The sequence below is a fragment of the Bubalus bubalis genome, chromosome 14 (assembly GCF_019923935.1).
Source record: "Bubalus bubalis isolate 160015118507 breed Murrah chromosome 14, NDDB_SH_1, whole genome shotgun sequence".
In the NCBI taxonomy this organism is placed as follows: domain Eukaryota; kingdom Metazoa; phylum Chordata; class Mammalia; order Artiodactyla; family Bovidae; genus Bubalus; species Bubalus bubalis.
The window spans coordinates 58,609,368-58,636,367 of NC_059170.1; the positions used below are offsets into that span (position 1 = coordinate 58,609,368).

General features: G+C 44.2%; 1 protein-coding gene across 21 annotated transcripts in view; it reads right to left on the minus strand.

Moving 5' to 3' along the window:
* KIAA1217 (KIAA1217 ortholog) overlaps positions 1 to 27,000 on the minus strand; it is an 829,478-nt gene that overhangs the window by 170,324 nt on the left and 632,154 nt on the right. For 13 of the 21 annotated variants that reach the window (XM_044927453.2, XM_044927454.2, XM_044927455.2 and 10 more), the window contains one exon: positions 11,821 to 11,901. The exons of the other annotated variants lie outside the window; for them this stretch is intronic. In XM_044927453.2, coding sequence (XP_044783388.1) covers positions 11,821 to 11,901 — 81 coding nt within the window. The remainder of the gene's footprint in view (positions 1 to 11,820; positions 11,902 to 27,000) is intronic. 21 annotated transcript variants of the gene reach the window in all.

Below are 27,000 nucleotides of genomic sequence, written 5' to 3' on the forward strand. Positions count from 1 at the left end.
GCTTACACCATGAACTGTTTGGTACGTCCATTCATCCTTTCAACGAACACCTATCAAGTGCCTAGTATATTCCAGGTACATGCTAGGTACATACTAGCACTCGGTTGGTACTGGGAACAGAACAACAGACAAAACAGATAAGATCCTGCCCTCAGGTGCTTACAGGGGACAGACACAGAAGACACTGACAGTGTGAATCCAGACTGGTGAGGGGTGTATATAAGTGGAGAACTGGAAAAGCAAGTAAACTGTGATCTCAAGGATGACGGAAGTTGGGAGAAGGGGACACGCCGGGGGCGGGATGAAAAGACGAAGGCAGCATGTGCAAAGTTCCCAAGGCAGAAAGAAAGAAGTGGTAAGCACTGGAGACCAGCAGACCCCGGATCCCACAGAACCCTGGGGTCAAGGGGAGAATTCTCACTCTGACTCTAAGCTACCAGAGTGCCATCTGAGGCAGGGAGAAGGGGGAGGGGTCAGGACCAGATACACTTTTTTATAAGATCATTTGGGCTGTTGTGTGGAGGCTGGAGGTTGTACATGTAGAAGGTCAGAGAAAAGGAGTCAGGGAAACTGGGGGGCTTATGCTGAATGAATGTGAAAGTTGCTCAGTCTGTCCGATTCTTTGCGACCCCATCAACGGTAGCCTGCCAGGCTCCTCCATCCATGGGATTTTCCAGGCAAGAACACTGGAGTGGGTTGCCATTTCCCTCTTCAGAGGATCTTCCTGACCCAGGGACTGAACCCATGTCTCCCACATTGCGGGCAGACTCTTTATCATCTGAGCCACCAGGGGCTTCAGGTGTTCCTATGTTGGGTGCATAAATATTTACAATTGTTATGTCTTCCTTTTGGAATGATCCCTAATCATTATGTAGTGCCCTTCCTCATCTTCTGTAGTGTTCTTTATGGATAGGTGTTCACTGAATGAATGCCTGATCTCAGCTTTCCCCACCCCCAAAGCCCACCCCAGCTTTCATTACATGATTCCAGGCACCTTCCAGATGGCAAATGGATCCGAATTAATCAGGTGGTGAGTCTTCTCTTACTAAACTGCCAAAGGTGCTGATGGTGGTGGGATATAGGCAGCCCCAGGAGCTAGGTTTTTGTTTGTTTGTTTGTTTTGGGAGGGTGGTGGTTGTTTGCATTCCTTAATTTCCTCTAAGTTTTCCTAAGGATGCTAATGTACTTTGAAGTTCAAAACACCAAAGCACTTACTTCTCAAGGTAGGACTAACTTTGTGGGTAAACAATCGACTCAAGTGTTTAAAAGGGTTCTGGGTTTTGTTTCATGCTCTGCTGTGGCTGCCTTGAAACCCTTAATAATTTTTGGAACAAGGGCTTCCCAGGTGGCACAGTTGGTAAAGAATCCGCCTGCCAATGCAGGAGACACAAGAGACGTGGGTTCGATCCCTATGTTGGGAAGATCCCCTGGAACAGGAAATGTCAACCTGCTCCAATATTCCTACCTGGAAAATTCCATGGACAGAGGAGCCTGGTGGGCTACAGTCCATGAGGTCACAAAGACTCGGACACGACTGAACACACACACTAAGAATCACACAGAGTCGGTCCTGCCTCAAGGGCACAGAACTCTTTCAGGGATGCCCAGTTGTGCCTGGCACTCTAGGGGAGCCCTTTGAGGATGGGATCATCAGCTTCTTTCCCTTTTCCTAAATGTACCAGGAGACCTGTCTTGGTAGGAGCACTACTGTATTATCTAGACATCCACACCTTGCTACAACTCTCAGAACATTTCCATAGAGGAAAACAGGAATAAGGTCAGCACAAAGCCCCTGGTACGCCCTTCATGGAGGTGGCCAGCCTGGGTGTTCCACAGGAAACTCTCAGCTCAGATGACCAACCCATGTCATAGATCCCCTGGAGAAGGAAATGACAACCCACTGCAGTATTCTTGCCTGGAGAATTCCATGGACAGAGGAGCCTGGGGGGGGCTACAGACCATGGGGTCACAAAGAGTCGGACACGACTGAGTGACTAACACAACACATCATGACCAGAAAGACAGATGACTTATCTCTCTGCTTTGGGTTAATTTTTCCACACAAGGTCCCAAAGTAGTTTATTTTTCATAACATCTGCTTCTCTTACAAAGATCTGGATCTGGCTTTGGCACTCTTTAAGAGTATTATTAAACTTAAAAAAAAAAAATCAACCCTAAATCATTGCCCAGCTCACCAAGAGTTATATAAATTCATATCATCTTCAATGAAGTAGCTACCTGGTTACTATGCTCAGTGGAATATCCAGTCAAAATGCCCTCATCCCTGACTTCGATAAGAAAAAAAAAAAAAAAAAAGAATATACATTCAGTTTAGCAAAATGGCCAAGTAATAGTATTATTGAAGCAGCATGAACACAATGGCAGCTTCTGCTGTCTGGTCATCTTTGCAGCCTACGGCAGACACGATGCATTTGATGAGTTGTCATTTTCCATTGCAAAAGGCAATAATCCTTGAAGAAAATCAAAATAAAATTTCGATTTCTTGTTCAGGGTCATCTTGGTGGGCGTACGTATAAAAATAAAGATACAAGGGCTCAATCTCTTTTTTTGAAACTTCCTATCCACAGCCATTCCGTTCCAAATATAAACTCCCGCTCTCGTTTTTATGTCATTCACTTTCTCATTGCAAACTATCACTGCATATTAGCAATCTCCTCACACCGCGCTCTCCCTGCGGATGCCAGCTTGCTGCTGAGACATCATTTAGGGCAGAAAAAAGACAATGAAAATTGCTGACACTGGTGTCAGGCACTCTGTGATATGACATATTAAAACAAAAAAAAGTCAAAAAGCATTTGAAACAGGGACTCAGTACTCAGCGCAGTGCAAGGCTCCAGGAGTTAAAAGGGCTGTATGTGGTTGTCGAGCTCATAATGCATATAAGGGACATCTGGGGGCCAAGAATAAAGTATGCATAACAACTGGACAAGAAGTGCTACGAGGTGCATCACTGTGATAGTGCAGGGCAGAGTGAGGTTTAGGGGGTAACTGCCGACATTAAATAATGGGGCCAGAGAGGTGGAAGTGCAGAGGTGAGGAAGAGCCAGGGATGTCTGGGTGAAGTCACCCACTCATGCTTTCTCTCTGTATGACGGCAATATAGCCATGAGAAAGGAAGGATTTTTTAAAAATAAATTAATTTATTTTAATTGGAGGATAATTACTTAACAATATTATGGTGGGTTTCGCCATACATCGACATGCGTGAGCCACAGATGCACGTGTCCCCGCATTCTGAGCCCCCTCCCACCACCCTCCCCATCCCACCCCTCTGGGTAGTCCCAAAGCACCGGCTTTGAGTGCCCTGCTTCATGCATGGAACTTGCACTGGTCATCTTGGAAAGAAATTTTAATAACCCAAAAATGGGTGGGAAGACACTTACACAGTTCAGATTGGTTAAGAACACAGTCTTTCTGTTGGGTGCTATTGTTCTTATTTTGGCTCAGGAGAAGCCTTTTCTCAGACATGCATCATCTACAGCATGGCACTGGGGGCCCCTGCCCTGAGCCTCTGAAGAAAGCCTGCCCCTAACTGGGAACCTTCGGGAGGCAGAGGATGGTAGAAACTCTTTCTGAGCAACCTGGGCAGGACTCGAGGGTCTGGACGGCTAGATTTCACTCAGCACTTCATGGACACACATGACACCAACTCACCTCCCTCTTCTAGAGGTTTCCCTAAACCATCAAGCGACCCCAAACTACCCCAAACCGGAAGTCACTTGGGGTCCTGCAGGAAGGGGCGGCCTGCATAACAAGGCCACCTGAACCCCACTCATCCATTCTAGTTTTCCTTTTTCAAAAAAGGCTTTCCAGGGTGGCCAACTGGCTAAGACTCTGTGCTCCCAATGCAGGGGGCCTGGGTTCAATCCTTGGTCAGGGAACTAGATCCCACCTGCCACAACCAAGAGATAGCATGCTGCAACTAAGATGGAAAATCCCCCATGCACTTCCCAAGTGTGATGATTTCAACTCAAAATTCCAGTCAAAAATGTGATGTCAACCAAAGAGAATTTTCTAGGTGTCATGCACTCTTATGAAAGATGCAAGGAGCAAGATATTTGAAATTCACAAATATTGAATGATTCCCTGGACTTTAGCTTTCTTTACCACCCCTCCTTCCAGCTCCACTAATGTCAGAAGAATTGACAAATTGCCCCACGGAAGGTTTAAGCTTCAAAATTTGCTCACGGAGTCCTTTCTAGAGCCACAGTGCAGTTCTTTTGCCCCCTCCTCTGCCCCTCTGGTTTCTGAAGTCTAAGTTTTCTGCTGGGTTTGGGTCTGAGGATGTGAAGACCAAGAGCTTCAATACGGCACACGGGCTTCCATCCTTACATAAACCCACCTGGTGGCCAGCCGCAGCTGCAGGAGACTTGCCATTCTTAGGCGCACCCCGAGACTCACCCCGGGGTGGGCGCCACATAACAGATTGATGTGAGAAGTTTATTAAGAGAGAGCTATACTTAGTTTTGTAACATTTATGTAGTTGTTTAATTTGGATGGGCTTGGAGCTAACGACTTAGAGGAGACGAAATCAGCTTTTGTTTTTTAATAGAAAGCCTGGGTGCAAGCATTAAAGGGCCCCACTGGTAATACAAATGCACATGGTTGTTTAGTGTGTATTGGGTGCTTCTTGGGAGTGAATCTGTGGACATCTGTCACTTCTGGGGTAACCAGGAACTTCTGGGCCTTATAACGAGCAGGACATGTATGCACACACACCTCCCATTCTAATACCAACTTTCAACTGCACATATCTGAAATGCTCATAAGGACAGATTTAAGTTTAGCCCTGAAAATCAGCATTTCTCTTCCCCAGCTTGGACAAAGGGAATACATTTTCCTCTAGGATTTATTTTTGATGAATTATCCTTGATAAACTCAATTTATACCCTGTTTCTTCAAGGGTAATATTTCAAGCCCTTTCTCCCTCTTTCTACCAAAAGGGTACCCAGACATTTTTCATGATTTTCACCTGTGAAAACAGAAAGATGTTTGGTCTGGAGTAAAATCAGACGATTCAGCAGTTGAGCAAAGTATAACTGTGTCTTTTGTTTCCCCATTTTCCCTTCACTGTGGGTATTACTTCATTATCAGATGAGAAAGATGAAAAGGCCATGAGGCTAAGTAGTCACCACCCCTTGCCTCCCCGTTGAGAGTCGGCCACAGACGAGCTGAGTGAGCCAGGCAGGGCCCCTCCACCAACCCGCTCTCGCCAAGCAAAGCCCCTTCTGCAGATGCCAAGAAACACTTGACAAGGACATCTCTGTGCAGGCACAGGGACTGCCTTGGTGGTCCAGTGGTTAAGAATCCACCTGTCAATGCAGGAGAAATGGGTTCAGTCGCAGGTCTGGGAAGATCCCATATGCCTTGGGACAGCTAAGCCTGGGCATCACAACTACTGAGCCTGTTCTAGAACCTGTGAGCCACAACTGTTGACCCTACGCGTTGCAATGACTGAAGGCCATGAGCACAGAGCCCGTGCAACAAGAGAAGCCACTGCAATGGAAAGACCACACACCGCAACCAGAGAGTAGCCCCGGCTCGACGCAACTAGAGAAAGCCCAAGCACAGCCAAAAAGAAATACATCTTAAAAAGTGAGTTTTTAAAAAATTAAAACAGAGAAGCATCACATGACACAAACAGTCTCTCTCAGTATTTGTGCATCAAATGACTCTTCTGAGATACTACCAATTTATCTTCCCTGGTAACTCAGCTGGTAAAGAATCTGCCTGCAATGCAGGAGACCCTGGTTTGATTCCTGGGTTGGGAAGATCCCCTGAAGGAGGGATAGGCTACCCACTCCAGTATTCTTGCCTGGAGAATCCCCATGGACAGAGGAGTCTGAAGGGCTACAATCCATGGGGTCGCAGAGTTGGAAATGACGGAGCGACTAAGCACACAGCATAGCTTGTCCTCGTAGTTGTCAGCTAGAAACAAAAAAATGTTGGGACGTCTACCCCTATCCCCAACTTCCTGGGGAAACTGCCAAACCTTTGTGTCCCAAGGTCTTTCCAGGGGGAAGGGCTGTGAACAGTGCCTTAGTGTTACAGAGGCCACCCCGAAGAGTTCCTCTCTAGACTGGACTCAAGGTAAAGGCATTTGGAGGATGAGTCTAGGGTTGCCCACTCTTCCCCCAGTGGGAGAGGAGGGAGGCTGCTCATTGGTCAGGAAGAGGCAGGTAAGTGACTTTCCAGGGCCAAGAAGAGGATGCCAGTGTTAGCGGTGCTGGTCGTGGTGGTGGTGATGCTCTTCAAATTATGGAGATCTGGATTTCATTTACAGGGAGTAGCTCCCGGTGGAGGAGGGTGTGTGGTGTGCTCACAGTGGCAGAAAGTGCATGCCTTGGTTTAGCTCGGCAGACAGTCCCAAGAATCAACCTGCAAATAGACCCCCAGGAGGCTATCTGCTGAGTCCCAGGGCACCCAGAAACTTTATCCAGTTCTATCAGACTCGATCCTTAGACTTTCTTTATGACCCCAAGTGATGAGAACACATTTCTTAATAACTACTGAAATCAAGTCAGATTAATCTGATTTACAAAAATTTACAAATTTGATACTTCCTATACTAGATGGTCAGGGAGAAAATCTGTATGTGGTACATTTTTAATAGAATAAATCAATCTAGAAACGATTTAGAAGGCTGGTTAACAAATTACAATGGAACCACACTATGGGATATGACACAGTCATGATCAAGGTGTTTTAAAGAATTGTATTTCCATAATTTAAGAAATGAAAGCAAAGGACTTCCCTGGTGGCCCAGTGGCTAAGACTCCACACTCCTAATGCAGAGGGCCTGGGTTCAATCCCTGTCAGGGAACTAGACCCGACATGCTGCAACTAACAGGAGTTCACGTACCACAACTGAAGATTGCATATGCCACAGGAAAGATCAAAGATCCTACATGCTGCATCCAAGACCCGCAGCCAATGGAAGCAATACACCCAACTATTAGCCTTGGTTTCTTTTATACAATAGCATTATGAGTAATGCATGTGTGCCAAGTTGCTTCAGTTGTGTCCAACTCTTCTGAGACCCCATGGACTGTAGCCCACCATGACCTCTGTCCATGGGATTCTCCAGGCTAGACTACTGGAGTGGGTTGTCATTCCTTTCTCCAGGGGATCTTCCCGACCCAGGGATGCAACCTAGGTCTCCTGCATGGCAGCCAGATTCTTTAAAGTCTGAACCACCAGGGAAGCCCTTAAAATGAAAGTGTTAGTCACTCAGTTGGAAGAAACTTAGCATATTGTGAGTAATGTGCTTTCTTCTTTATTTCTCCAAAACGAGGGTAATACTGGGTATTATACTAGGTAAGCATAATATTTTTAGAGTGGATCACTGGAAGGGAAGACTTTCTCACAGAGCATTTAGAATCCAGAAAGATTCACATCTTCAGTGACCTGAAGGTACCCACACCCATCTCGGGTCTCTCATGTGTTATCTCCTGCAGTTAGATTCCAGGTAAAAGGTTCATCCTCCCAGATGGCCCCTGAAATGAGGACACAAATTCACGGGGAAAACACAGAAACGGAGCCGCATTTCCATTCTCATGTCATGCAGACTTTTGCAGGAATCCAGAACTGCACAGACTTCCAACTTCCAAAAAAGCAACAGTTAAAACAGAAGAGCCCAGAGCCGTCCATTCAATTTTGAACATGCAGATCATGCGTTCACATTTTAAGGAAACAGATGCTCCCCTCCAGAGCTCTGACACCATTATAGTAACTTCATTTTAAGGCTCTTTCAATTTGACTCCAGGTAAATTAGGAATTTTAGCCATTTTCTATGATCTCTTGGATATTTTTCTACTTTGCAACCTCTTCATAATATGTAGATTATGTGATTGTTTTATTTTTTCCTTTAAGAGGTCTGGCTGTGCCTGGAGAAGAGGACAAGGCAGGCTGACCCCCAGACAAGGTGCAGCTGCTCCCACTTCCGGGATTTCTGTCAACCTGCCGACTGCCCACCTCACGTCCTACCTGGAACATAGCACAGACTCGCTTCTAAAATAATGCCTTGAATCAGCTGCTCTCTGACTTCCCTTCAAAGCCAGAAAGAGGTAAATCCTATTTAAAGGCGATAAGGCTGGCTCACCATCATCTCTTTTTAGCGTCCTTCCATCAGCAAGTTCCAAATCTGGATCTCATTAGCTCAGCCCCCACCCACCCCTTTCAGATGCACGTTCCTGCAATTATTATTTAGTGGTGTGCTTCCTCTTGAAGGAGTTGATGTAAAAGAAAAGGCCGGATGAAGAATAGTGCTGTTTTCCTGTTGACCCTGTCTGTTATGTTGATGGATGCCCCTTTTCTGAAGGCATGAGCAAACAACGCTTCTTTTAGAATTTAAAACAAGGAAAACAACGTTGTCTCGTGAAAGGAGTAGTATTACTTTGTCTTATAAGGAGTATATCACATTTATAGAAAATATGTATGTCATAAAAGTCAAAGCTACATTTAAGGTTCAAGCTAATCAGAGTTAGCTACATTTGTAAATTTGTCTCCTCCTCTTAGGAGGTTTTGCCTTTCGATTTTTAGTTTATTCACCTGAAGGTACGTGTCTCTTAATGGCAAGCTGCCTTAAATCAATCGGGTTTTTTTTTTTCTCTCTCTCTCTTTACTTTTTATACAAGACAGTGTGCATTATAAACAACAGTTTCCGAGGCTCCGGCTCCTACCGTCCTCCTTGGAAGAGGCTTGGGGCAAGGCGGCAGATGCCATTGTAATTCAGAGAGCCTGGAATGCACTTAAAAGGCTTCGGGATAAAAGGTGTCCGCCTGAGGACCGCAGTTACTACGGTGATGAAAGGAAAGGCACCTGCTTGCAGGCTTTCAAATTCAAGTAAAATACGAGTATAACACACAGTGCGCTAAATATACACCTTAGAAGGCATCCTTACGAAAGCCTTTATTAAGCTCATCCCCACAGCCCAGACTTCAGTCTGGAGAGGGTGCAGGGGTCCAGGCCCCGGGGTGATGCCCCTAGAGCTTAACTACCTTGCTGTGAAACTGAACAAGCTTCCCTGCTAACAGCCTGCCCTGGGAGGTCTGAAGATGTCCATCCCCACAGTGAAGAGGACCTCAGAGAGCTGGATCAGAGGGGATACTGTGGTGCCCGAGGTCACCAAGCTTTGGGGCTTGGGGCCAGACCCTCTCCAAGCATCATGGGAGTAGAGGCTGCTGTTATTTTCAAACTCTCCTTTCTAAACACATATAGCCCATCACCACCACCAGCTGCCCTCCAGTTTTCCTGGAATGATTTTCAAATGAAAACACACCTTGTGAAAATTCTGAAGAGGAGCTTTTCAGGCCAAAGATTCTTTTTTGTTTTCTTTTTTGATTTTTGGCCACACCTCACAGCATGTGGGATCTTAGTTCCCTAACCAAGGATCGAACCTGCGCCCCTAGCATTGGAAGAGCGGAGGCCTAACCACTGGACCGCTAGGGAGATCCCAGGCCAAAGATTCTGTTTCCCACTAGTTCTGCTACAGGAAAGAATACCAGGGTTTGGAGAGGGAAGGAAAACAAGATTTAGAATGAGACGACTCTCCTCTTGCTATCAGGCTGCTCTTGCAGAATGAGACTCCAATCCTGCCATGCACTGGCAGAGTGACCCCACAGGGAAGCTCTGTGAACCTTAGTTCTCACTTTTATAAAAGAAGCAGTATCAGCTTGATGTAAAAATTGTGGTGAAGAGTCATGGAAAAAAATTCACAGGAATCTGTCAACTATAAATGATGGAAAACGTTTAGCTGCCCTTATGCAGTACGATTCTCTTAAGGATGGTTCAAAACGGCTTGGCTCCCTACTGGAGATTCCATGGTTTGTGGGGTCCTATGTGAGGAGAGGATGCAGCCCACCTCTTACTGCGACCACCTTGCCTAAAGTCGGTAAATGATTACCAACTTCAAAATAGAGATTCTGACATCCTCGGAGGCTCTGAGAGTCGCTCCTTTATCAAAGAGAAGGAAGAACATCTTCAATTTCCAACCTTAACTCTCATCCCCTCCTCCTTCAAAAAAACCCTACCGTCATTGTAACTTACGTTTTTTTAAAAAAGCTCTTGGGACTTCCCTGGGGGTCCAGTGATGCAAGTGGTGCAGGTTGGATCCCTAGTCGGGAAAGTAAGGTCCCACATGCCATGAGGTGTGGCCAAAAGTTTTTTTAAAAGCTCTTGAAAAAATTCTCACATATCCCATTATTTGCTGCTGCATCAAAAAACAAAAGTCAGCGTTGATCATTTATTTCAGACTCTAAGGAAAAAAGAATAGTGAGGGGGACCCCAAAGTAGAAAACCCCACATCACGATGTCAGGTCTCTACTCTGTAAACTAACGGCAGCCTGTGAAACCACAGGGACGAGCTTATATGTTCGCTTCCTTTTCTGAGTTTCTGTTTGGTGCACGGTATGTGCACAAGGAAATCATAAAGATGTCTCTATTTTCCATGAATTACAGAAACACATGAGAACGATTAAAAACGCGTGCAAAAAATTAATGGTAAACACCCCCTCGGAATTGAGATGGGAGAGTAGGATCACGGGTCTCTGCAGCATGCGCTGCCCAACTTTTCCTTCTGTGTCTATTTGTTTGGGCAGGAACTTTCTAATTTGAGCTCCTGACCTTGGAAAAGATCAAAGAGACTGATTATTAAGAAAAGGAAGGTGAAGAGGTCACTGACACCTGACCGAACGGACAGGAGGTCACATAGGCATAAAAGCCAGACTGCTACATGCTTCTTCCTAAGCATGGGTATGTTTGGGGCCTCACAGTAAATACCAAATAGTTCTTATCTGGGAGATAATAAAGAAACAGGCCACGTTTGGGAGAATCAAAGGATATGAGTGGCCATGTGCCAATGGACCGGTTGGCACAGGTATGCAACTTGCCAGGTTTCCAAGTGCTGGAAATTCTCCCACTTCCTTCTAGCTGTAACATTCTAAACTGTATTAGGAAACAGGGGGCACTAAGGATCACGGGAAAATAATATATTGACACTGACTCTGGCATCCCTATACTGTAACTTACTAGCTGTGTGGCCTTGGGCAAGTTACTTAATGTCTCTGTGCCTCAGCTTCCTCATTTATAACATGGGAACCACAGGACACCTACCCCATGGGGCTGGTGTGGGAGGTTTTCGGCTTGTAAAGTATTTAGAACACTGCTTGGTGCTAGAGATATGTCTGCCCCTATTTTAACTGCAGTTTTGTGGGTTTTTTTTTAAGTTATTTTATTTATTGGCTGCACAGCAGAGCATGTAGGATCTTAGTTCCCCACCAGGGATCGAACTTGTGCCCCTTGCATTGGTAATGCAGAGTCTTAGCCACTGGACCGCCAGGGAAGTCTCCATTTTTACTATTAAGCTATATATGTCAGCGACATGGTCTGGATCCCACACTGGATGTTTTGGAGCCTTGTGAAGGAAGAGTCCCAGAGCTCTGCAGGTTGTTAGAAGGCAAGGTTTGTCTTCTGCCATGAGGAAGCTGATGCGGCCGGAGCCCCACTTTTCAGAGGGGCTGAACAGATCTCTGAACTGCTGCTGCATTGCTGCTGACCCTGCACCTCCATCTGTGGGCAAGTACATGAAATGCTTAGAAGCAAGCATGCTATTAGTGTTCATTTTTAATATTCACTCTCACGATTAAAACAAAATGCACAAGTTTGGGAATGCTGCAAGCATTTGGCTCCAAGAGGGTGAAACCAGGGCAGGAAAAGGGACAGGCTGACACAGATTAGAACGCCACACGCAGCCGAGTGAAGGCAAGGGGGCGAGGTGCGACGAGAAGAAAAGGTACTAACTCGCTGAGATGATTCAATTTTCATCAAGTACCTTTGAATGTCAAGTTCTGCCTGAAGAGAGACCAGCATGCACTGCAAAGCCTGTGTATCAGGAGAAAAAGAGAGAGAGAGAAAAAAATAGAAAAGAAAAAGAGTGAAAACAGGAACAGAAAAAGACTTGACCCAAAAGAATCATCTATTTGTTCACAATGAAAATGCAGCACAGTGAAGCCCTCTCCCCCAGAAGAAAGGCAGGAAGGTGGCAGTTCCATCCTTGGGACTCAGAGAGATGCAGGGAAGCCAGCCCTGACTGGCAATGAGTTTCCCCCAAAATATCTCACCGTGGGCCCTTCTAAACTCCCCTGGATCAGGGGAGAATATGTCACCCTGGCTTGCTGTCCTTGAAGGTGTCTCAAGGCTGCAGGGGAGTAACCAGAGTCAGAATGAAACTCCTTCCTCGGTTAGAATGCAGTCTGGTGGTGAGCCCGAACCTGCCATCTTGACTGGCACTCGTCACTGGCCACCTGGCTACTTGACAAGACCAGAGCCCAGGATTCTGGGCCTGTGCTCTGCCACACGGGATGACCAGGACTTTTTCATGAAAAGATCCAAGGTGATCTTCCACTTACAGGAACAGAAGATCAGAATTATTGTTCAGGGAACAAATTCTGCCATCTGAACCTGACTGGCCTTGGAGGATGTCTTCAACTTACTAGGCTCACTGTACCGGTGTTTAAATATTTCAATTCTTGTTGATCCATTCATTTTTGTACTACTTAATTTTTTAAAAAACCATGGTGGAAAATGGTTTAGTTTTAAAAAAACAAAAACTTCATCATCCTCATGCAAGAAGAATGATTCACTCTTGCATCCAAAATTGGCCAATAAGAATGTAAAGCAAAGTCTTAAAGAGATATCTATACAGTCATGTTCATGGTGGCATTCTTCACAGTAGCCAGGAGGTAGAAGCAACCCAAATGTCCACCAGCAGATGACTGGATAAACAAAATGTGGTCTATACATACTGAAAGACATTCAGCCTCGTAAAGGAATCCTGTCACATGCTACAACACTGATTAACTTTAGAACATGATACAAAGTGAAATAAGCCTTCACGAAAAGACAAAAACCATATGAGTTCACTTATTTAAAGTACGTGGTCAATTCAGACAGATAGAAAGTAGTATGGTGGTCTCCAGGGGCTGGGGAAGGGGGTCCCTACATGTTTTTAATGTATGAGGAGTTTCTTCCTATTTTTTTTAAGTTTTTTTTTTTTTTTGATGTGGACCATTTTGCAAAGTTTATATTGAATTTGTTACAATATTGCTTCTGTTTTTATGTTTTAGTTTTTTAGCCACTAGGTATATGGGACCTTAGCTTCCCAACTGGGGATTGAACCTGCGCTGCCTGCATTGGAAGGTGAAGTCTTAATCATTGGACCACCAAGGAAGTCCCAGGCAGAGTTTCAATTTAATAAAGTGAAGAGTTCTAGAGACTGGCTGTATGACAACATAAATGTACTTAATGTTACTGAACTGTACACTTAAAAATGGCTGAGGTGCTAAGTTTTAAGTCCTGTATGTTTTTCCATAAATCAAAAGAAAAGAAAAAAAAAGGAAAGAATCAGTCAATGAGATGTCATGGCTTGGCAGCTCACTTCATAACTTACTGCACACACATACAGATATATCTATATGGATAATCAGCATACACAGAGCCTCTAAATACCATCATAATTGAATTATACAATATCCATGATTCATATCACCACCACAGATTGAGATATAGATATGGACTATGTGTGTATTTCTTTTATCTCTGAATTACTTTGTATTATTTAGAGCCTAGTCTCACACATATCAGACACAAATCTCTGCAAGAAAAAGAACACTTGAATTCAGAGGGCTATTACCAAATGTACAAAAGGCAGGTCTCCAGACAAGAACTGTACTAAAATATTCTATTGAGATTGCATTTAGGGGTTAAAAAAAAAAAAAAAAAAAAAAAGGAAAAGACCTTGAAGGAACTTTTAAGAGAAAAAGGGAGTGACCCCATTAGAAGAACTGTTAGCTAGACTGACCTCCTAAAGCCCTTTTTGAGGTGAATATATTCTCGCTTGAAAGGGGAAGGCTGCTGTAGGGGGTTTGATTCATCAACTATGAAAGAAAGACCCCAATACAGACCACAAGTAATAACCCCCTCTAGGTGCATGATAAATAAAAGTGTAAGATGTAAATAGGATGACCGATCTGAAGAGTTGCTGTGGACAGACAAGAGGGGAAAGGGTACAGAAAGTCAGAGTTTCCATCTCAAGGAGATGTGGAATAAAACAGGCCAAAGGCAGAGGACCTGGGAGGACATGGCCCAGCACAGAGACCACAGAGAACGAGATGGGTGAAGGAGACCTGCGCCCTGAGGACAAGGCTGCCAGGAGGGGAGGGGCAGAGACCGCAACCTCTCTCTGCCGGGTGACACAGCAACAAGCTCAGAGAGCCTGGGCAAGAGGGGACGAAGGAAGTCACCAAAGCAGCTACTGTGGGTGAGAAGCACCTGAAACTGAAGAAGAAGGGGCCAGAGAAACACCTAAACGGTTACAAGGTTCCACACTTCAAGCAAAACCAACCCTGGCTGCATCTTTCTTGCCCTTGTTGACTGAGGTCAGGGAAACGTAGAAGGTGGAAGAAGCAGAGCAGGAAGGACCCAGGGGTCCTGGGGAGGTGGGAGCTCATCTCAGGAAATGCAATGGAGAACCTCCCTGGGGGTCCAATGGTTAAGAGTCCATGCTCCCAATCCAGGGGGTGTGGGTTTGATCCCTGGGCAGGGAACTAAGATCCCATATGCCGTGGGGCAAACCCCCCACAAAAAAAAATCAAAAAGAAAATGCAATGGCTTCCACAGAGAAAGGGCTCTAGAACTTGAGGCCACAGAACCGCGAGTCTCTACAATAACATAAAATTTCTCAGGATTACAAAATGAAACTCACGGGAAACTTTTTCACTTCTCTCCAGGCTCCATCTGCGTGGAAAATGTTCTGAGCCCAACAGTAAGAAAGCAGTGAAAGAGAAGTGTATTTTATTAGGCCACTCACATACTCCTGTCAAATCAAGCATGTAGGACTTAGAAGTCTGATTTATGGATTTTGACTATAAACTAGAAAATTGTTCCTAAAAAAAAAATAAGTAAATAAAAGGACTAAGTGGGAAAGGAGCTGAATGTCTGTGAGTCACTTCAGACAATGACAACGATGATCAAGTATTTTAATGATATAACGAGGTTACATCAAGATTAAGGGAAATGTGGCAGATTCATTTTGATATTTGGCAAAACTAATACAATTATGTAAAATTTAAAAATAAAATAAAATTAAAAAAAAAAAAAAAAGATTAAGGGAAATGTAACTGGAAAAAAAATGACGGGTCACCACCACAGGGAAACAGCTGGAGCAGCAAAAATAATAACGCTGTACAAATTAAACAGAAGGACACTTTGACTTCCTCAAAGACCCCTAATAAATCTAATAGCTATCCGAGGATGAAAATGGCAGAGAAACTACAGATGTCACTGTTACACAGAATGGTACTTGGGATGTCTTTGAAAGACCAAGTGGGGCTGGAAGGAAAAGACGATCAACAGTTTTCATGCAGCAGACAGAACCAAAGATGAACAACATACAGTATTTATGGGACTTCCCTGGTGGCCCAGTGGTTAAGAATCTGCCTCGCAAGGCAGGGGATGTGGGTTTCATCCCTGGTCAGGGAACTAAGACCCCACAGGCTATGAGGTACCAACTAGAGAAGCATCACAATGAAGACCGAGCACAGTCAAATAAATACAGTTCATTTGTTTAAAAAAAAAATACCATCTTTATAACAGAAAGTGATGAGTAATATTTATTTTCTCTGTTTTGCCATATCTAAGTTTTCTATCATATAGAGTTATATAATAATAGAAAAAGAAGAGTATGGCTAAAGGTGGCAAAAGTGCAATGTAGGTCTCTAGTGAGCAATGAGAGAAAACCTGCAAAAGATGTTGGAGGTGGCCAGATTTTTTGGTTTTGTTCAGAAATTGGAGATTCTTCTGACACCACTTTTCCTTTAGTCAACTTTGACAGCTTGGGAGTAATTTAACCAGTCTGAAGACTAACTGTGGTTAAAGACAATGCATTCAGGAAAAAAAAATGAGAAGATCTAGTGAAAACATGTCTATATTGGCTTCCCAGGTGGCTCAGTGGTAAAGAATCTGCCTGCCAGTGCAGGAGATGTGGGTTTGATGCCTGGGTCACAAAGATCCCCTAGAAGAGGAAATGGCTACCCACTCCAGTATTCTTGCCTGGGAAATCCCATGGACAGAGGAGTCTGGTGGGCTGCAGTTCATAGGGCCGCATAGAGGAGGACATGACTGAGCGACTGTGCACGCACAAGAGCCCGTAATTACACAGCAATGGCCGAGTTGTCCACCGTATGTTCCAACATGAAGCTCTAACTGCGAGAGCCTCAACTAAGATTTTTATTCATGTTTCTAAATTTACGGACACATATTTCCTCTTCCTCCTCTCTTACTGTCAAACATTCTTGTTCTTTATTTTACAAACTGAGAATTGTCAGTATTAGTTTTCACTGAATCCAAGACTCAAGGGAAGCGAAATGCTATTTTTATCATAGTTCTGAAAGCCTTCTACTGTCTTCCTGATTGTGAAGTCACATGACAGTGATTTAATTTCCTTAAGCCTGACTCTCCTTATCTGTAAGTGGGGACATTAATAGTATTTTTGTCGCACAGTTGTTATGAGGATTAACTGAGATTGAGGCATTAAACACGATACATCATTCCAGGCTTAAACTAAGAATGCCAATGCTAGGAATTTGAAACGTTAAAAACATACATTGCATTATCAAAAAGATGCCTTAGTTAACAAATAACCAAACAATAAATGTCAAATGTCTTAAAATTTTGCACACTGCTTTGATTTAGCCATTCTATTTAGAACAATTAATTATAAGGAAATCTACAATGACCCACAAGAGAGCCCCACATGGCGCTGTGCTTGTATATTGTGAGGTGAGCACACAATGGAACCAATCAAATCAAGCACCACTAAGGACGATGAGTAGCTGACTCTGTAACAACACAGAATAAAGTTCACACATATAATCATGCTAGAAAACTGGCACATGTGGTTTTCTTTTGAATTTATATGCTTAGAAACAAATGGATATACAACAAAATGCTAATCCATGTGTGGTGTTGTTTTTTCGCGAAGACTCTTTTGCAACCCCATGGACTGTAGCCCACCGGGCTCCTCTGTCCATGGGATTTTCCAGTCAGGAATACTGGAGTGGGTTGCCATTTCCTTCTCCAGGGGATGTGCCCGACCCAGGGATCAAACCCACATCTCCTGCATTGCAGGCGGATTCTTTCCCACTGAGCCACCAGGGAAGCCCCGTGTCGGTAATGAGAGCATAAATGATTCTTTTATTCTTTATCTGTTCTTCCTAACAGTTCTAGAATTTACAAGCATTACTTTTGCAATTAAAAAATAAGAAATTATTTTTAAAAGTCACCTGGGATTTGGCATCAACTTATTTGTGCTTCCTTTTCTGATTTCTTCCTACCTCCAAAAAAACTTAGCATTGAGTATGAGTTATGAGTAAAACAAAAGGAGGAAAAATACTAAGATTATATTTAAAGGCATTGCTGCTATCACTTGTAATCTTGCCGTTTTGTTTTCTCATGTTGATTAGTGTCAGTTGTACCACAAGGCGGCGCCTGGAACTTAGCAAGTACAGTAATGCAGTAGCCAGCCCGAGGGAAGGAAGCAGCTGGCATCCGAAACAGGGAACAAGACACACTCCACAGTGACTGCTTTGCAAAGTCTTCACCCTCCTCAGTATATCCTCACGGGGTCCCTTGTATTAACACAAACTCACTTTGGCCAGTCTCTGAAATAAAAACCACAATGGGCTGACTGCTTGTGTAGTGACTACCAATGATGGAAGGGAAAGAGAGTTGATTTAAAATTAGTAGCCACTGTGACACAGAACAAAAGAAACCAACAAAAGCAGGTGTTGGGAAAACAGTCTTAGAAATTATTCTATCCTAAAGACACAGAATAACCTAGAGATGAAAGCAATTTCAGGTTATTCAGGGTGGGAAAAAAAAAAAAAGGTTACTCAGTTGAGAAGTGTTAGTCACTCAGTTTCCTCTATCCATGAAAGTCTCCAGGCAAGAATGCTGGAGTGGGTTGCCATTCCCTTCTCCAGATCTTCCTGACCCAGGGATTGAACTCAGGTCTCCTGCACTATAGGCAGATTTTTTACCATCTGAGCCAACAGGGAAGAGCCACCAGTTGAGAAACCCAATTGTAATATAATGCCTTTTAAAAAAGTGTTTAAAATAATAAAGATGGAATAAAATTAGGTGGACCTGTGAGACTCTGTAAGTCATGCTAAGATTTATAACCAATGTAACAATGCAGCAGACCTTTGAACAATTTGGGGTCATTACAGGCTCCCCCATCCCCCCTTTGTAGTTGAAAGTCCATGTATAACTTCCGACTCCCCAGAACTTAACTACTAATACAGCCTATTGTTGACAGGGAGCCTTAATGATAACATAAACAGTAGATTAACACATATTTTATATCTTACATGTATAGCTACCTATATTTTACGTATTCATGACATATCTTTACTTAATTTTTTTTTTTTTTGGTATTTCTAGGTTATGAGGTTCATCTGCAAGTTTTTTCAAACCACTGCAAATCTCAAAAAAGTTTTCCAATATATTTATTGAAAAAAAATCCACGTATAAGTGGACCCATGCAGTTCAAATACATGCAGTTCAAACCCATGCTGTTCAAGGGTAGACCGTAATTTTAAAATGCAGCATGAAGTCTGAGGATTCTGAAAGACAAACACACAAATTAAAAAGGCTGCAACATGTAACAAAAAAGAGTCCAGGGTAGAAATCATAAGAATTTCTGATTAAACTTCTGATTAAATAAAAACCTTAAGAAATCTTAAGAATTTCTAATTAACTAAAAATCCTCAGTAATTCTGTAGTGAATTTAGGACAATGATTGGTAATATGACTTTTGGCAGGAAAACTGGGCTTAAGCCTCAATTTCAATACTTAATATCTCTGAGACCTTGGGATGCTATCTTGGGCGGTGTACCTTGGAATGCCACCTTCCTTGGTCATGTGTAGCTTCATTATCCATAAGATAGCAGAAATAGTAATAATAAGACATAAATTACAGTTTGTTGTATGAAATAAAGTAACTTATGAAAAATGCTAACCCCAGTGCTTAGAAGTCCCTGGCAGTCCAGTGGTTATGACTTCACCTTCTAATGCAGGGAGTGTGGGTTTGATCCCTGGTCAGGAAGGGAAGATCCCACATGTCTCAAAGCCAAAAAAACAAGACATAAAACAGAAGCAATATGGTAACAAATTCCTCAAGACTTTAAAAACAGTCCACATCAAAAAAAATCTTAAAAAAAAAAAAAAATACAGTCTGACAAATAATAGGATTACCACCACTCCTGTGTAGTATGTGGCTAAGAGAAGTATCTGAACACCTCTGTGAAATGTTGGGAAGCAGTCTGATTTTAAAAAACAAATAAACTTAGTACATGTATGCATACAATGGAATGCTGGTCTTCAAAGCAGTGGGTTTGCAGGGTCACATAGTTACTTCCGTGACCTTGCCACTGGTCTGCAAAAAACGGATCGTGAAGGAAGCAAGCCCACCTGCCACGTGTAGGGCCCCAATTCAGCCAGTTCCTCCTGGAGCTGAACCACCATGATTCATGGTGGGCAGCCACGGGTGTCACGCTGACTCCAAAATATTCTAAGACTAACGCTGGTCATTCACCTTCAGTTTAGTGTTTTCAGTCTCCACCCTTTCTACCACCTAGAGCAGGAGACCTATGAGATGCAACAGATCGATGAGAGATCTGATATAGTCAGTTCTCATAGAAATGAAAGGTACTTCGCGCACCTCTTTGCAAGAGTGACTGGCGTCTAGGAACAGACCTCCGAGTTCCTTTCCTGATCCTCCATGTTCCCACATAACAGAGGGGTAAAGAGTTACTTGGAAGTACACCTGCCAAGTGACAATGTTTGGGATGAGTTAACCCAGGTCATCTCCACTAGGGTGACAGGTGTTTCCCCACCAGGTACAGCCTATGGCCACCCCAATGACCATAGGGCTCTGCTTGAGCCCTCAAGAGGACTCTGCTTGAGACATCCCTTGAGGACTCTGCTGACTTTTCCACCACATCATTTAATACCACTGTAAACACTTGAGACTTAATATACTTAGTTGCTTCTTGTCTGTCTCCTTGGCCCCCTACACACACACACACACATGTACACACACACACATGCACGCATGCACACACACACACACACACACACAAATGTGACCACCAAGAAGTCAGGGTACCTCCAGGTCTCAGATTTCCCTTCTAGGATAAATGGATGGAAGAAGGCTGGAGGAGGTGGTGGTCTCGGGGAGTCTGAGCTTCCTGCAGCCTCCTTGGACCATCAACCACCTCTCTGGGTCTGAGGAGTTCAGACACGTGTCTCAGGGGCTGTTCTTACACCCAGCAGGCTACGAGCTCAGCCACACTTAACACCAGCCTCTCCAGCCCACCATGGGTCCTTGCTCCATTGAGAGCATTCCAATCCATCACCCCTGTTCCCCCATGCTTTTGTGCTCCTTGGCTGCTCTCTCTCACACCTTCTTGAAAGGAGGAAAATCTCCATCAGATATGGAATTTCTGTTTGGCAGGATTTCCCTTCCATTTTCACCAAAACCCTCCTCCCCTGGAACATGAAACTCAATCAAAAATTCTCAAGAAAAAAAGACCTTCCAAACCAGAGGTTTCCATGTCTCCCTCATTATACAAAGGCTTTGCAATACATCCCACACTCGCTTTAATACAGGCCTGTCCGGGAAGCTGCTACAGAGGAATTCGGCTTCATGGTGGGATGGAAGTGCCAGTTAACACTGGCCTCGGCCGTGATCTGATGAGATCTTGCCTTGGGAGCAGCCTTCTTGTGCCCAAGACCTTAAGAATTTGCGGGGGCGGGGGAGTAGATAAATCAGAAGCTTGTGATGAACACACACACACTACTGTATATAAAATATGTAACTGGGGCTTTCCTTGTGGTCCGGTGGCCAGGACTCCAGGCTCCTGACACAAGGGCCAGGGGTTCTATCCCTGGTCAGGGAACTAGATCTCATATGTCACAGCTAAGACCCAATGCAACCAAAGAAAATAATTTTTTTAAAAAGATAGATAACCAACAAGGATCTACTACTATATAGCTTAATATTCTGTTGTAACCCCATGGACTGTAGCCCACCAGACTCCTCTGTCCATGGGATTATCCCAGCAAGAATACTGGAATGGATTGCCATGCCCTCCTCCAGGGGATCTTCCCAACCCAGGGATTGAACCTGGGTCTCCTGCACTGCAGGCAGATTTTTTTTTTACCATCTTTTAAGGGAAGCCTCCTAATATTCTGTAAGAATGTAAATGAGAAAAGAATCTAAGAAAGAATGAATATATGTATAATATATGTATATATATAACTGAATCACTTTGGTGTACATTTGAGACTCACACAACACTATAAATCAACTATACTCCAACTGAAAAAATCTTAAAGAAATTAAAAAAAAAAAAAGAATTTTCATAGGGAGGAGAGGTGGGAGAACTGAATTTTAATAGGGAGGGGAGGTGGGGTAAAAAAAACAGGGTCCTTTATTAAGTCCAGTTGAGAATGCAATTCTGATTCTCCTTTTTCTCCCACAGGAAAGGGACCCAGAGTCTGGGACCTCTTGGATCCCCAAACCTGCCTCAGAAATGCACTGATTCACACACCCCAGGCGCTGGCGCCCAGACCCACTGCAGGACACGTCTGAGGGTCTTGTCTTTGTTGACCTACAACGAGGAGGGGCTGGCCTTTTCACACCCATCTACTCTGGAAGCTTCGAGGACGACTGGCAGGGATATTTCAGGAGGAGGGAGTGTCCTGTGCATACTGTGTGTGTGTTGGGGGGTAAGACTCAGTGGTCCAGAAAACCCTGGCTGACAGTAGAAGATGCCCACATAACCCAACACAGGCATTAGCCTGGGCCTCAGCTGCCTTCAGTACAAAACAAAGAGTTTGGGATTTCTCTGATAGTCAAGTTGTTAAGACTTCACCTTCCAACGCACGGGGTATGGGGTTCAATCCCTGGTGGGGAAGCTATGATCCCATATGCCTCACATTCAAAAAACCAAAACATAAGACAGAAGCAATACTGTAACAAATTCAATAAGGACTTTAAAATGGTCCACATCAAAAGACCTTTCAAAAATAGAAAAATACATAAATAAAACAGAGACTCAACCTGTTCCACAAAGCTTAGCTTTAGACTTGGCTGCCTCTCAACACCCTTGGTCACACCAGAGAGCCCCCCTCACAGTCATTCCCAAGGAAGGCTAAGCACGTTGGCTCAGAGCTGCAAGTCCTCCATCGCCAAGGCTCCCGGTGCAGGTGGGAAGAACCTGAAGCCAGAAGCTCCAGGGTTCTGCACTTGTTAACTGTCTTCCTTTGAAGGAATCGCTTAACCCAACACTGGGTTTTGTACAGAGCCCATTAAACCACTGGGTTTCCCTGTGTTGTTGCTTAGTTCCTCAGCCATGTCCGACTCTTTGCGACCCCGTGGACTGTAGTCCTCCAAGGTCCTCTGTCCATAGGATTCCCCAGGCAAGAATACTGGAGTAGGTTGCCATTCCCTTCTCCAGGGGAATCTTCCCGACCCAGGGATTGAACCCGTGTCTCCTGTGCTGGCAGGCAGATTCTTTACCACTGAGCCACCTGGGAAGTGAGGTCTCCTTTCCACATCTGCAAAATGACAACAGCCATCTGGCTGACCTCACGAGGTCACTAAGAAGCACCAACGAGGTAAATGAGACAAAAGCACTGCTAACTGTAAAGCTCTTAAAGTAACAAAGCAGCGGTGTTGTTATTAAGGAGCAGAGCTTGAGGCATGCACACGGAGAAAAGAGCTGCTACTGTGTTTTGCTGCTTAAGAAGGAGTCTGGCTGTGTCTGTCCCCACCTGCTTGGCTGCAGGGACACAAGACTTTCCATACCCAGCTTCAGGTCGGCAGTGGATCAAAGTCCTGATGGTAGATGTCAGCTCTGCCGTCCCCAGTTGGGGGCCTGGGCCACGATGAGAGACTTGCTGCCCTGAGGTCTTGAGACCCTCCTTCCCACGGAATTGCACACTTTCCTGACCCCGACCTAATTCCAGGTCAGATCTCCGGTTCTCTGCTGCCACACACGTGTGGATCCCAGCAGGCAGCGCTTGGCCAGCCTTCCCACGCCCACCAGCCCACGTTCCTGAGAGCTTAGTGCAGGCCTCTGGCCTCATTTCCCAGCTTCTGGCCTATTAACCTCCAGAAACAATCCAAATACCTTTTCGGAGCTGAAAATTACTATGAAAACAAGCAAGCTTTACTCGCAGATAAAAATACCTTCTTATAAATATACTCTTTGTAAAAAAAAAAAATAATAATAATATACCTTAGCAGATCAATGCTTTATTTTTGCTTTTATTTTTCAGCCTGCATGGCATGTGGGATCTTAGTTCCCCAACCAGGGATCAAAACCATACCCCTTGCAGTGGAAGGGCAGAGTCCAACCACTGGCCACCAGGGAAGTCTCACAAATACTCTCCTTGACAGTTCCATTTCACTGCTAATAGCCAACACCTAAGATGATGCTGTGAACGTGCTGCACTCAATATGCCAGCAAATTTGGGAAACTCAGCAGTGGCCACAGGACTGGAAAAGGTCAGTTTTTCATTCCAATCCCAAAGAAAGGCAATGCCAAAGAATGCTCAAACTACCACACAATGCACTCATCTCACACGCTAGTAAAGTAATGCTCAAAATTCTCCAAGCCAGGCTTCAGCAATACATGAATCGTGAGCTTCCAGATGTTCAAGCTGGTTTTAGAAAAGGCAGAGGAACCAGAGATCAAATTTCCAACATCTGCTGTATCATCGAAAAAGCAAGAGAGTTCCAGAAAAACATCTATTTCTGCTTTATTGACTATGCCAAAGCCTTTGACTGTGTGGAGCACAATAAACTCTGGAAAATTCTGAAAGAGATGGGAATACCGGACCACCTGATCTGCCTCTTGAGAAATCTGTATGCAGGTCAGGAAGCAACAGTTAGAACTGGACATGGAACAACAGACTGGTTCCAAATAGGAAAAGGAGTACGTCAAGGCTGTATATTGTCACCCTGCTTATTTAACTGATATGCAGAGTACATCATGAGAAACGCAGGGCTGGAAGAAGCACAAGCTGGAATCAAGATTGCCAGGAGAAATATCAATAACCTCAGATATGCAGATGACACCACCCTTATGGCAGAAAGTGAAGAGGAACTCAAAAGCCTCTTGATGAAAGTGAAAGTGGAGAGTGAAAAAGTTGGCTTAAAGCTCAACATTCAGAAAACAAAGATCATGGCATCTGGTCCCATCACTTCATGGGAAATAGATGGGGAAACAGTGGAAACAGTGTCAGCCTTTATTTTTTGGGGCTCCAAAATCACTGCAGATGGTGACTGCAGCCATGAAATTAAAGACACTTACTCCTTGGAAGGAAAGTTATGACCAACCTAGATAGCATATTCAAAAGCAGAGACATTACTTTGCCAACAAAGGTTCGTCTAGTCAAGGCTATGGTTTTTCCTGTGGTCATGTATGGATGTGAGAGTTGGACTGTGAAGAAAGCTGAGCTCCGAATAATTGATGCTTTTGAACTGTGGTGTTGGAGAAGACTCTTGAGAGTCCCTTGGACTGCAAGGAGATCCAACCAGTCCATTCTGAAGGAGATCAGCCCTTGGGATTTCTTTGGAAGGAATGATGCTAAGGCTGAAACTCCAGTACTTTGGCCACCTCATGCAAAGAGTTGACTCATTGGAAAAGACTCTGATGCTGGGAGGGATTGGGGGCAGGAGGAGAAGGGGACGACAGAGGATGAGATGGCTGGATGGCATCACTGACTCGATGGACGTGAGTCTGAGTGAACTCCAGGAGTTGGTGATGGACAGGGAGGCCTGGCGTTATGCGATTCATGGGGTTGCAAAGAGTCTGACATGACTGAGCGACTGAACTGAACTGAACTGAAGAGAGTCATCCCATTTCTTCAATTCAAAAGTAGATGAATATTATTTAAATAGACAAGGAACACAGGCTATGATCAATTGCTAATTTGTGTGATCAAACATCACCATGATAATAAATACAATGTAACCGGGGCCATAATTACAAATTAGTCTTTTTCACATTGCATTTAAGGTAAATAATCTGTGGTGAAACAAAAACACCAACACCACTACTAACAACAAAACCCCAGCAATAGCTCTCTAATATGATGTTAAGATTACAGGAATAGAGTTCATACATTCTTCTTGCTGGGTGAATACTACTGAGGGTCATTTTTAACATCCAGTCAAATCTTTTGCTCATAAAGTAAGTAAAGATTTCAATATTTTGAAACAGAAGGTTGGATCTTAGCAGTTCTTCTGGAAGAAGTTTAATATGCGCACCCCTAATTACAATGAATTAAAATAGAATGTGTGCACATAACAATTCAACTCTAAACAGACTTCGCTAATTGCTTGGAAACAGCAGAAGCCAAAAGTTGAAAACCGGCTCTAAGTTACACAAACAGCCTCTGGCCTTACACTGAAAAACTGAGAGAGTGCGATCAGAAGAGAGAAAAGAGCCCTTTAGCAAAATTAGAAGTCGTAGAGCTCCTGCTCATCATCACAGATACGGAATTTGGGGAGCTGGGTGCAACCACAGTTCACAATCAGCAGGACACTGAGTGATGCCATTCAAAAGCTTTAAAAAAACTTTACGTGAATGAACCAAGAGTCTGTCATACAGAGTGAGTCAGAAACAGAAAACCAAGTATCACATATTAACATGTATCTATGGAATCCAGAAAAATGGTGCAGATGATCCTATTAGCAGGGCAGGATAGAGATGCAGATGCAGAGAACAAACGTGGACACAGCAGGGAAGGAGAGGGTGGGGCGAGCTGAGAGAGTAGCGCCGACATTACACACACCACCATGTGGACAACTGATGGCCAGTGGGGACCTGCCACACAGCACCGGGAGCTCAGCTCTGTCCTGTGATGACCTTGAAGTGTGGGATGGGGCGGGGTGGTAGGCTCAAGAGGGAGGGGATAGAGATATAATTATGACTGATTCATGTTGATATACATGGGGTTCCCAGGGGGCGCTAGCGGTGAAAGGACCCGCCTGCCAATGCAGGAGACTTCAGAGATGCCAGTTTGATCCCTAGGTGAGGAAGATTCCCTGGAGAAGGAATTGGCAACCCACTCCAGTCTTCTTGCCTGGAGAATCCCATGGAGAGAAGAGCCTGGCGGGCTATAGTCCATAGGGTCGCAAAGAGTCGGACATGACTGAAGAGACTCAGCACAGCTCAGCACATGTGGATGTACAGCAGAGACCATCACAACACTGAAAAGCAATTATCCTTCAATGGAAAAAAAAAAAAGAGGGAGGGGATATGTGTATACTTAGAGATGATTCACACTGTTGTACAGCAGAAACTAACCCGGCATTGTATAGCAATTATTCTCCATTAAAATTTTTTTTTTAAAGTTAAGAAGATTACCAACTACCCTTTTAAGAGAAAGGCATAAAAACGTTAAAGAACTCCCTTCACACTCTTCCCATCCCAACTTCACAGAAATACACTGAAAATATATGTTGGGAGAAATCTGAGGAGCAGTAGGTTGAAAGAGAAAGATAAACAGAAATGGTGACTCACAAACAAAATACAGAGCTATTGCAAAGGTGGTTTTCACCATCAACAAGCTCCAAATGGGTCACAGGCATTTCCACCTGGATCATCTGTTTGGGTTGCCCCATCTCCTGTCCTTGAGAACATAAGGCAGGGGCAATGCTAGAATGTCAACACCATGGGTTCAAGTGGCCTTCTCTTCCTTCCTCTTCAGGAGATTTAGTTTGGCAGTTTTGAGGTGTAGTAAAGGGATGAGGGAACTGCAGGCATGGAGCAGAGGAAACCCACATCAATGAGATGAGTACACCCGCTGGTCTGAATACATCTTGTGTGGACCAAGCCTCTACTC